General features: G+C 39.3%; 1 protein-coding gene across 1 annotated transcript in view; it reads left to right on the top strand.

Annotated features, from left to right (window-relative positions):
* LUC7L3 (LUC7-like 3 (S. cerevisiae)) overlaps positions 1-11,985 on the top strand; it is a 19,503-nt gene that overhangs the window by 351 nt on the left and 7,167 nt on the right. The window contains exons 2-9 of the mRNA XM_010137949.1: positions 6,290-6,356; positions 7,296-7,335; positions 7,557-7,701; positions 8,963-9,037; positions 9,126-9,230; positions 10,331-10,492; positions 10,957-11,240; positions 11,771-11,931. Of these exons, the coding sequence (XP_010136251.1) occupies positions 7,579-7,701; positions 8,963-9,037; positions 9,126-9,230; positions 10,331-10,492; positions 10,957-11,240; positions 11,771-11,931 (910 nt within the window). The 5' untranslated portion in view covers positions 6,290-6,356; positions 7,296-7,335; positions 7,557-7,578. The remainder of the gene's footprint in view (positions 1-6,289; positions 6,357-7,295; positions 7,336-7,556; positions 7,702-8,962; positions 9,038-9,125; positions 9,231-10,330; positions 10,493-10,956; positions 11,241-11,770; positions 11,932-11,985) is intronic.

The following is an 11,985-nucleotide window of genomic DNA, read 5'->3' as shown; positions in this document are numbered from 1 at the left end:
TGTTGCGCGGGAACCTCACAGAGCCTTGAGAGGAGGAGGAGGAGGATCCCGCCGTAGCAAGGCCGAGCGGCAGGGCTTGTTCTGTTGTTTGGGCAACGGGTAGGAGAGAGGCCTTGTGTTCGGGTTTCGGCGTAGCGCAGGGAGGTCGGTTCGCCGCGGAGTGTCGACAAACGGGCATTAGGGGGATTCCGAGAGGCCCGTTGGTGCCTGGGGTCTCCTGTGGGGAAAAAGAAGAGTGGTGGTGGTGGGTTGTGGAGGTGAATAGCGGATTTCTGCTTTTCTGAGTAGAAGCCTGCTGGCTTGCACGAAGGGGGGATGAGACAGATGTTAGTAATTCGAAAGACAAATGTCTCTGGATCTCTTCCTGAGTGTGCTATTGAGGAAGAAAACAGAAGGGTGCAGACACACTGACTTAACTGTCTGTGGGTTGTAGCACAGGGAAGAAACGTTAAGACTTCTGAAGCTAAGGATTTGACTAAGAAAAGCTTGATTCCTTTCATACTTGGACAGTCAAAGGAGTTCGTGTCTCCTGGGAGGTGGGATAACCTAAACAGTCCTATTGTTTAGCAGTACTTAAGTATTTTTTGTTAATGTGGCGATTCAGTAATTTTCTGCAATAGCTCAACCAATAATTATTATTTTTTATTATTACTATTATTTTGGAATGGGATTTCCCCCAGGCATGGTTGAGTTTTAATAAATGATGACTTTTACTGATACCTATTGTAAGTTATTTCAAAGATATCAATGGTAGTTATAAAGTTCCTATAGATGCTTCTTTGGGAGAATTCTCTACTGAAATACTTTTTTTTTCTCTCTTCATGATTTTTTTTATAAGTTACGGTATGTAATAAAGTATTACAGTTACAGTAGTTTATTACCTGTGTGATAGGAATTTCTGTGGTTTAAACTGCAAAAAGCATTTAGCTCCCCCCATCCCTTAGCATCTTCTTGGTATGTTGTTAAATTGGGAGGAAGGAGAAGTGCTTGCTTTTGGCTGTCCTAAATTGCATCTTAATAACAAAGGTGGGAATTTCATGTTTTCAAATGAGTTATGTCATTTTAAGGATGACATATATTTATCTTGTAATGCATGAGAGAAGGACAAATAATTGCCTTAGATTCTGCAAGTGCAAGGAACTCCCCCCTCCCCCCCCCCGAAAAATCCTTCTGTATCAGTAAGCTGTGCACGTCAGGAGGAAATTTTGAGTTCAGGAAGTTTTCATGACTTTTTTAATGTCTTTCTAGACTTCTCTAATTAACTAAATATCACTCAACTAGGTGTTCAGTAACATATTTTCTTTCGATTCTGAATTCAAAGTGAGAAGGAGATGTTCAGCTTTGGAAATGCAAAGTAAATGACTAGAACCACCTTGGTCCGGGTAGAACAGATAGGAGGATTGTTTTTGTTTATTTCTTAAAGTGAGAAAGAATTTTTTTTTCCTCAGTGGGTTTTTTTTCTCTTTGTCTTTAGTCAAGTTCAGATGTTTTCCCTCATGTTCAAGTGACCGATAATTTCAATTTTAGGCTGTAGCCATAGGAATCTGTCTCTCAGCTGTTTTTCAGTTTTGTTGTTTCAGAAATGGGACCTTGTCTCTTCTTCCCAGTCCTCCTTTGACAGTTCAGAAAGCGGAGAGCTGTCCTGTGTCTTAAGGCTAGTGGGAACTTCACAGGCTTAGGGTTGAGCCTTCAGTCTTGCAGGAACCGCTGCTGTTGTGCTGTTCTTGCTTTTATTTGTGAAGTTTATAGGACAATAATGAAATGAATGTTTTCATAGATTCCTGTAGTCAACTGAGGAGTTACTGCTGTGGAAACATGTTTAGGTTCAATTTCCTGCATCACTTAAAGATTAAGTTTGCAACACTGATACATTTTGAAAGACCAGAAATACAGATAGGGTTCACATAGTAATTGATTCCTCTGCTTGGTTTTGCTTTTCAGATGAAATACATGTGCTAAAGTAATTTCTTGTAAAATTAGACATATATCAACATGTAACCTTTTCACTGTGTGTTGTACTCATACCAAAGTTTAGGGTTTTATGTCACTTTTCATCAAAACTGATGATAAGTATGGAAGGTTATCAAAACAAACTCCTCTATCTCTTACTCCTCATTTGTAAATTGTATCTAGATTGATATCGAAAACCACATGGAAGATATAATGACACAGGAGGTAGTAGGTTGTTTTGAAGGTGTGGAAGCAGAGTGTGTGACAGTTGAACATTTATTTTCGGTTCTAATAAAACATATTCATCGTGTATTGTGAAGCCTTTTGTAGAGCTTAAGGTCTTTAAAACTTTGACGTAATTAAAACCTTTAATCTTAAAAAATTGAAATCCCAGTTGCTGTGTGTTTCAGTATTGCAGCATGTCCTTAAATGATAGTTCTAGTTTGGGCATAAAGGCTTTCTGTTTTGTATGCAGGAGGAAATTATTAGTATCGTATATTTTCGTCTTTCTGCATGCTGTTACATCCGTAGACAGGGTATACTTCTGGAACAGTAACTTTATTGATTTGTGCATTCTTGCTTAAATATGCACCTATACGTAATAAGTTCATGGGGAAAAAGGGATTGCTTAAGTTGTGAGGCTGTTCTGTGGCACAAGAAAGCCCAGTGTTGAGCACCCACACTTTGTCTAAGGCTTTGAGGTTGTGATGGTTCCTTCAGGGTAAATCCAGTGTTCTCAGAGAGTGGGAAGGGGTGGAGAGCTGTGAGGGACAAACCACTGTGAACAGTTACCTCTGATAGGGGTGCAGTTCCTCAAAGTGTAGGTTCTGTATTTGAAATACCATTTGATGGTATCAGCTGTTTATACTGCATTACACTTTTATTTTTTTAATAGAATCTCAGAACTTAATCCTCCAGGAAATGGGGAGGGGGGGATGGCTTAAGTGTTACCTGTTTTGGAAGCAAATTGGTAATGGAAGGTTATTACTAGTGGGGTTTGGGAGAAGGGTTTGCATTTGTTTGGTTTTGGGTGGGTAGACGTTGCACATAAAATGTCCGCTGCATGAGAACTTCAGTGGTTTCAAAGAACTTATTTATATGAAGGGATCCAGTATGCTGGATTTTATTCTCTGCCTTTTTACTAGGAATTGTCTGCCTAAAGGAATTTGCTTATGTAATTGTTTATTATAGTTACACTGATACTTTTCTATCAGTAAATAATTCCTTGCAGGAGAGGAACATGGTTAATGGTATAGAGCTGTCCGTAGTTTCTTTATTTAGGAAAGCTTTGAATTGGATCACAAACTCTGGAAGAGGGTAGCCAGTCTTGCCAGCTTAGTCAACTTTGAGATGAAGGACACTACTTTCCCACTGCCAGGAGATTTTGGGGATTAATGAATCTGAGATGACGAAATGGAAAGTTCCAAGTGTCTGTATTTGTTCTAGTGTCTTACACCCTCAGAGCTTTGGGATACAAGCTATGGCTAATCCTGCTGCAATAGTTTGACAGTAACATTACATTTTCTTGGTAGCAGAATCATCAGAATAATTTGGCAAAAAGGACTAAGTGCTTGTTACCTGCATAGATAAATATCCATAGTCAACTGCCTGTTGCTCTGTTTCTGCAAGTATGGAATGTATTTCCATATTACTTCTGACTTGTGCTAAGTGCAGCCATCTGATAAGCCATGGATGAGTAATGCCATTTGAAGCATGTCACCTCTGCTTCCTCCTTCCAGGGCTCTGTGATATTTCGGCAGTTTCTTGACCCTTTCTATTCTTACTCATTCTTAATGACTTAAGATGTCTGTAAGTGCAGCTGACTGGCATCTACAGCCTGTCATGGCAGATGTTTCACACGGTGAAGCTAAGCCAGAATGATACCTTTCAAGATTCTGCAGGATTCTCTCAGGTAGTGTTTTTCTGTTGAAACAAAATCACTTGATGAGCATGATGAAGTAGGTAAGAGAGAGTGAGAAATTGCTGCGGACACAGTAGTCTGAACCACTCTAATGTGAGTATTTCTGTGCAAGCTGGTTCTTCAGAGGGCATGTCAAGTAATTCACTAGGTACTGAGCTAGTTAGGAGAAAATTACTGCAGCTTTTCAGTGTGTGTGTAGTTTTTATTGGGTGTTGGTTTTGTGGTTTGGGGTTTTTTTAAATAATTAATGCAATGTGTGACACATGTTTTAGCTGCATATTTTAATATTGGTTACTACAATTTTTGGCAGTAACCATCAGCTCATAAGAGGAGGCTTTTCATAACAGTGCTGCTTCATAAAATTTTAATTATTGCTGGTCTTGGTTGGTTCAGGTTTTTTTTTTTCCTTCATCCTAGTTCTGCCTCTAATAACTTTTCCTTTGTTCCTTTTCTTGCTACTTGTTTCAAAAGTTACAGGCCAGTTTGGATAATTTTTGAGCCAATGGAAGGTTTCTGGAACTTATTACAGCATAATATGGTCATACTGTTAATATTGTGCTCTCTGTCTCAAGAAATTGTGTAATCCATCCCTGAATTTTCTGGGGGCAAGTGCCTTGTCACTGACCCTAATACTTGGATTGTGAGGATGACAAAATGGAAGAGAAAGAGAATGTAGAGAGAAATTGTACTGACTGGTACAGGAGTTCACCTCAGAAACTGTTCCCTTGAAAAAACTTGGTATTGAAACAAGGAATATTGCAGCTGTCCGAGAAGAGAGCAGGTTCTGAAACCAGATTTTATGCAGTAACTTTCTCCTTGCTTCCTGAGGGAAGAAAAAAAATAATGCTTTCATGTGGGTTTTTTTAACTATTCTTGATAAATTGCTTCAGATAGGTGCCACAGTGCCCTAACCTGAACTGGGGGATAAGTAGTCCAGTTATAGAATAACAGAGATGTTTGTTTGTTTCGTGTCCATGGGTAGAAAGCTTGATTGTTCTTCTGTGCCATCAGTAAAGCAGTCAGTACAGTAGACTGATTTGCAGCCTGGCAGTCAGCATGGAGAAATAAATCAGACTGATCTAATTTAATCAACTGGTGTCACAGGCATTTCAGTGAGGTGTTGGCGTGGGGTAGGATTTGGGTCTCTCTCCTCACCCCCATTTGTTAAAATGCTTTAAAATGTATCTTAGGCAGTGTGCATTGCAAATCTGTGCCCACAGTGCAGGTGACAGTATCAGAGCGGGTTGTGAAATGCAGTAGCAATTATTAGATTTGCTAAATACTAGAAACTGGTGTGAAGTGAAGGAGATGTTGGAAGAATGTCCATGCTAGTTTTGGATTGACACTTCAGTTAGTTAATGGCAATCACTTCTAGGTGAAGGATCCGCTGAAGAAGTAGTTATTGAAGATTGCTTATGAAGTGAGGGGTGAAAGTATTTCAGATTTTGTCTTTTTTGGCTGTTCTGATGGATAGACGGAGATATTTCTGTGTTAGGAGCTTCAAGAGCTGACCAACTTGACTAGCTAAGCCCATGCCCATGGGTGAGCCTGAATAATCTTTTTAACAAAAGCTGTTTTTATCCCATCATATGTTAAGTATTTACTGGCTAGGCTAATAGATTGGGTTTTTTATAACTTCCTAGTGGATTTTTTTTTTCTGTTATCAGAAAGGACCTGACTTGCTAATGTAAAAATAGACTGTAGAAACAAAACAAACCCATCGTGGCAGGAAATGAAGTTAAAATCAATGTCTTCTCGGTGTTCCTTTAGAGATACACAGTGTCTCTTTGCATATCATACTTAAAGTAGGGATTTTTCAAAGTGCTGGAATGAGGAAGCTTTTGGGATAGTTACCCTATGTGTTCTAAAGCCTTTTAATTGCCACTAGAACCCTTGAGGCCGAACCTTAGTTTTGAACGCTGATGGCTCCTGTTTTCCCAGCCAGTAGTGCTGAAGAAATGAAGGCTGGACATAGCGTTGTTAGGGACAAGTGAAGGGAACTCGCTTTCATGCTTCCTTGGTAGGCGTTTCCACCTCTTGTAGGTTTTCGTGGTTAAGGAATTGCACTCTAACTTTTTTAATAGCCCAATCTGATTTAATTTCTTAGGAAATGTCAAATACTGGATGGTATTTACAAATAGATGATACTGTCCTTTAATCTTAAACACTTAAATTAAGAAATACTATTATTGCAATAGAAAGTAGGATTTTTTTGATGTTTTTGTCATTAATATGCACCTCATAGCACCTACTGCTACCAAGTAACACAAAGATAGAGGGTGTACATGTGTAAAATTTCAGAACTTTTGCCTTGTTCAAAGGGGATTTTTACACTGCATTTTAAAAGATAGAAGCGACTACTTAAAATTGCCAGTTCATGAAGAAAAAAATGATGCCTGTTTCTTTCTTCTCTGTCAGGTTTGTAAATACTACCTTTGTGGCTTTTGCCCAGCTGAATTATTTACAAATACCCGTTCTGATTTAGGTAAGTGTAAGTCTTGTCATTTTTATTCACTTATGTAATTACAGTTGAACTCTAGTTTGCAAACTACCTTTTCTATTGTCTAATGCTCTGTCAAAACACTTTAAAAACAGGCTTTTTTATTTTTAAAGGATTGCCAGTGATATGGTATGTTAAGAGCAATATTTATTGCAGATCCACTTCCTCTAAGTGAAAAATATATTTTTTTCTAGTGTAAGCTAAATTATTGGCCGTGGAGTAGCTTTCTTCTGAAGTGTTGGCTTCTAGTTTGGTTTATGATACCTGGGCAGGGTTTTGACTTGAGTATACATGATTGAGCTTCTTCAGAGACTCCTACACTGTATTAGTTATTACTGAAGGCCATCTCTGAATTAACTAGTAGCTTTCAAGTGGTGGTTTGCCTGGGAAAAACAGGCTGCTTGTCTTAGCACTAACTTCCCACACCACTGAAGACTTTGATAGGCTGGGGAAGGTGGGGAATTTGGGAATTTCTGAATTTGGGCTGAATAATTTTGCTCTGAAGGTCGGTGTTTTAAGTAGCCAGTTTATTAGAAAGAACACTGTTTGGAGTTTAGAAAGTGCTTGGTGAAATTACCCTTCACATGTCATTTTTACTTTTGTGTAAGGCCCCAGATGTTAAAGGCGTTATTTTGCTTGTGTAGTTTTACCGATGTAGAACTTGATCTAGAAATTCTATTGAATTTGGAGATTTTATATGATATTCAGAATCTCCTTTGGTTTTATAATTGCTAAACCATATTGGCCTTCTTTTTCTTTTAATGTTTCTTTCAAACTCCAAGCAAAGGAAGCAGAAAGGCAGTCAGAAAAGTCCCTGGGAAGTGTTTATAGCTCTGTTCTATCGTGGTGCACAAACAAATGCTGATGGAATGTGACTACTACGTTCAAGAATGCAAGCCTAAACTTCTTGTTTGGTCTTTTTAGGTCCTTGTGAAAAAATTCATGATGAAAATCTACGTAAACAGTAAGTGTTGGTTGATATCTAAATACAAATAGTGTTTCTAGTATGCTTTGAAATATTTTAAAAGCAACCCAACCATGAGAAACCAATTGCCTTTTGATTTATGTAAGCCTTTATTTAAATATATTATCTCGAGTAAGAATTTGTAGTGTTGTGGGCTTTGTAATTTATTTTTCTTATATTATGGATTGATGTGAGTTTTCATTTTCAAAATATTTTACTAGGTATGAGAAGAGCTCTCGGTTTATGAAAGTGGGCTATGAAAGAGACTTCTTACGCTATTTGCAAAGCTTACTTGCAGAGGTGGAACGCAGGATTCGAAGAGGCCATGCTCGTTTGGCACTGTCACAGAATCAACAGTCTTCTGGGGTGAGTCTGGAAGAATGATTGAGGCAATATTTCCTCTAGATAATGACTTCATGTTCTCTTTACGTTTTACCTGAAGAGTCAAGGTACCGTTTTCCAGAAGATTGCTATTAGATAGGTCTCTTTATCTGTTAGCCAGCAGGTTGACTCTATCCCTAATGGACAATCCAGGTGGCTCCACAGTCAGCAGGAGTTCCCTTCTGTTTTCCCTGTCTCTTTTTCCTCAGAATGAGTATCTGTTCTCCATCCTTGAACGTTAATCCTGTGAAGCGTTGTCTTTACTCTGTTAACCTCAGTTTACCTTCTCACCTTTAGTTGCCTGTTTGTCCTTCCCTCCTCTAGGAAGCTTTAGCATGGTGATACTGAAGTAGGCAAGTACTGGATCCTTCAGCAGCTGATGGAGTTAAATCCCGCTCTGAGCTGCCACTCTTAGGCAGTAGCCCCTCTCTGTTTCCCCACCGCCATAGGCAGGCAGTGATGCAGTTACGGAAGTTTAGGAAGGAAATACTTCTGTGCAACTTTTCTTAATGGAAAGCTTGAACTGACTGGAAGAAAAAATTGACGCGTCTGCACCACTTGTTTTTCTAGTCCCCTGATGGATTTTGAGCACAGTGACTTGTGGTCTGTGAGAGTTTTGTGACTGCTAGTGCAGCGTTTTTGCTGCACCTGTTAATTGTTATGTGCAAAGTCCAGTTGCTTCAGAAGGAGCTGCAGACACAGTATCCAGTCAAGAGAGCTTACTGGCTGTGGAGTAGCAAAGGTTGTGGGGGAAGCACATGTAAGGCTGTTCCATCAGCCTGCAGAGGGATCACTGCTATTAAGTACATTTTGGATGAAGTAAGAGTCTTTTCATGTTTATGCTCAGAAGATAAATTTCAGACCCCACAGAGCTTCTAAGTGAGACTTCAGTGTCTGCAAAGATACCTAATAGCTGCATGGCAATTTTAGAGTTTAAATTTAGGATCTCAAATTCAGATTTTTTTTTTTTTTTTACCTTTTATGGCCAGGGCCTTGAACTTTTTTATTGATTTAGGAGGAATTAGTGTGATGAGAACTTGCTTCACTCAGCAAGAGTGAAGTAAGCTGTGTTGAGGAGTGCTTTATGTTAGACAGCTATTACTTGTAGGTGTTCCTGGACAAAAAGGCAGGAGGAGATTATTCCTGAATGTATGAAGAGATGTACAGTCTTGTGTGTTAGAGCTTTTTTAACTAATTTTTAAAAGATACAAAAAATTTTAAAAGACACGCCTGTGCTGTTTGGCAGGGAGCGGGACCTACTGGTAAAAATGAAGAGAAGATTCAGGTGTTAACTGACAAGATTGATGTACTTCTACAGCAGGTGAGGTTTTTTTATCCCCTGTAATAGCGATCTCTTGCTTTTGTTTCTTGATTAAAAATTACAGTTGAATTTTGTTGTTGTCCTTTAGATTGAAGAACTAGGTTCAGAAGGGAAGGTGGAAGAGGCACAAGGAATGATGAAGCTCGTTGAACAGTTAAAGGAAGAGAGGGAATTGCTGAGGTCTACAACTTCAGTAAGTAGTGTGTAGTTCTGGCAAACTTACTTCAAAACTTGGTGCAACGGTAGGTTTTTGATAACTCTGTCCTTACGCTGAAGGCATGCAGGTTCTGTGCAGAGTTTATTAGACGCTAACAAGATATTTCAGTGGGTCAGTGCAGTGTGTTGACTTGGGATGCTACTTTGCAAGTGGGTTTCCTGCACGCAAATGACAAGATTATATACACAGCAGCCCTGGGGGTGAGCTTGCATCTTGCTGTAATTCAGGTCTCAGTTCAGCTTTGCCATCCAGCCTCTGCAGTGTTATGTTACTGCATGACCAGTCTGACTGTTAGAGAAAGCTTTTGAGTTAGGGCTGTGACTAGAGACAGGCGTTTGTCTGACTGGGAGCCAAAGGTACCACGTGAAGTAGCAAGCTTCTCTCAATTAAAAGGAGCTTATGCTTAAACATTTTGTACTGGTTTTCAATAATATGCTCAAATGGTGATTCCTTTTGTATTTTTTTAAAGTTCTTAAATATTCCAGGCAACGGTGTTTGTGTCCATGCTATGTGATTCGTGAACGTTGCGCAGCAGTAGTCACATGAGTTTGTTGAAATTTCAGTGTATTTCTCATACGTCTGTTGAAACAGTGGATTAATTTGACCACTGACCTTTGAAATAGAAGCCCAGCATTCCTTTCTGTATTTTTGCATGGGCTGTTCTAGCCTTCAGACATATTCCATGGTTATTCTTCAGCTCCAAACATTTCAACTGATGCCAAAGAAATCATCTTAAGAGAAAACTGATTTTTATTTTCTATAATTCTGAGATTGCAGGGAAGCTGCAGATACAGCTATATTCCTGTTAGTCCTTTGCAGTGAGGAGTAAGGTTTGTTTTCTGTGTGTTCTCACTGACTCTTCCCTTGTGGCTTACATGGAATGGGTGCATGTAGCCTATTTTTGCACTGTTCAGCCTAGCAGGTGCAGTGCTCTGAAGAGAAAGCATGTAGATAGGATTTCCAGCTTTCACTAGCATGCTTGGGATTTGACATCAGGAACAGTGAAGTTCTAAACTTCTTCACTGGCTTCCAACTGAAACTTCTATTTTGCTTTATCGAGTATTTTTCTTTTGCAGACAATTGAGAGCTTTGCAGCCCAAGAAAAGCAAATGGAAGTTTGTGAAGTTTGTGGAGCCTTTTTAATTGTGGGAGATGCACAGTCAAGGGTAGATGACCACTTGATGGGAAAGCAGCACATGGGTTATGCCAAAATAAAAGCTACTGTAGAAGATTTAAAAGTAAGTATTGCCTTCAGTTATTGAACATGAACGAAATTGCTTGGAGGCTTCCTATGGTAAATGAAAGGCTGTCCAGTGGACTTTCTCAAGTGGGTGAAATACTCCCAAGACAGTATATAAAAATGGAATCCAACACTGCACATTTAGCATTGTGCTTTGTATGTGATTACACTAGATACAAGCAAAGAGGTAAATTCAGGTCAGAAGTTTTTGTGGGCTTTGTAAAGAACTGTAGTGTGGCCTCTGTTCTTAGGAGAATGACAAGCCAAAAAAAAAAAGTTCTGCAACACAAAGGATTTCCGTTTCAGGGATTTTAGAAAGTGCTTCTATGTAGGCCGTCCTTTGTTTAGGAAAAAACCTGAAATATTTTAAAAGCTTAAGCTTCTGCATCCTCAGAGTTATAAAATAAATGACATTGAATGATTTTTGAGTATCTCCATTTCTTTCTGTGAACTTTTTTTAAGGAAAAGTTACGAAAAAGAACAGAAGAACCTGACCGTGATGACAGGTTAAAAAAAGAAAAGCTAGAACGAGAAGAGAGAGAGAAAGAGAGGGAACGGGAAAGAGAAGAACGGGAAAGGAAGAGACGGCGTGAAGAAGAAGAAAAGGAAAAGGAGAGGGCTCGTGATAGAGAGAGACGTAAAAGGAGTCGTTCTCGGAGTAGACATTCAAGCAGAACATCTGACAGAAGATGCAGCCGTTCACGAGACCACAAAAGATCAAGAAGCAGAGAGAGAAGGCGAAGCAGGTCTGTGTGTGTGGAAGTGTTTTCATGTAACTTTCCAAAACGTAAAAACCTTGTGGTCAGCCTGGGACACATCCCTGATTTATTAGGTCCTCTGTTCTTATCTCTTCAGTGAAGACATACTTTACTGGTTCCAAGGATAAACAAGTTTTCACTGCACATTCACTGCCTCCTCTCCAGTTCCTGAAGAGGATGACACAGTTGTGGTGGTAGTGGTCTTACGAGGGAGCTTTGAGTAGGCAAAGGCTCCCAAAGAACAGCATCTTTTTTTCTCCTTAAGTTGGTCTTTAAATCATAGTAGTAGATATTTCTAAGCTGTGTGGTTGAATGTTTAAGTAAATGAAGAGGACAATATGAAGCCAGGTCTTCTCTACCAAGAAGTACTTGTATACCGTGTGCTTAAGCTTGTTTTAAATTCTTGTTTTCTGGAAATCATCAGTATATTAGAAAGTGCTGTCGTTTACTCTTCTGTCTTCTGAGTTAGAAAATACCACCTAACACTAACATTTCTAAAATTTTCTCTGAATGTGAAGGAGTCGTGACCGAAGAAGAAGCAGAAGTCACGATAGATCAGAAAGAAAGCATAGGTCTCGCAGTAGGGACAGGAGACGATCAAAAAGCCGGGATCGGAAATCCTACAAGCACAGAAGCAAAAGCAGAGAGAGAGAACAAGACAGGAAGTCAAAAGAAAAAGGTATGTTTGTGTGAAGACTGAGTTCGTATCAAGTTTTGAAACTATTCTTTCCCT

This window comes from Buceros rhinoceros, unplaced genomic scaffold (genome assembly GCF_000710305.1).
Source record: "Buceros rhinoceros silvestris isolate BGI_N320 unplaced genomic scaffold, ASM71030v1 scaffold21530, whole genome shotgun sequence".
Classification (NCBI taxonomy): Eukaryota; Metazoa; Chordata; class Aves; order Bucerotiformes; family Bucerotidae; genus Buceros; species Buceros rhinoceros.
Note: the sequence above shows the minus strand (reverse complement) of the source record. Positions and strands in the feature narration are given on the sequence as shown.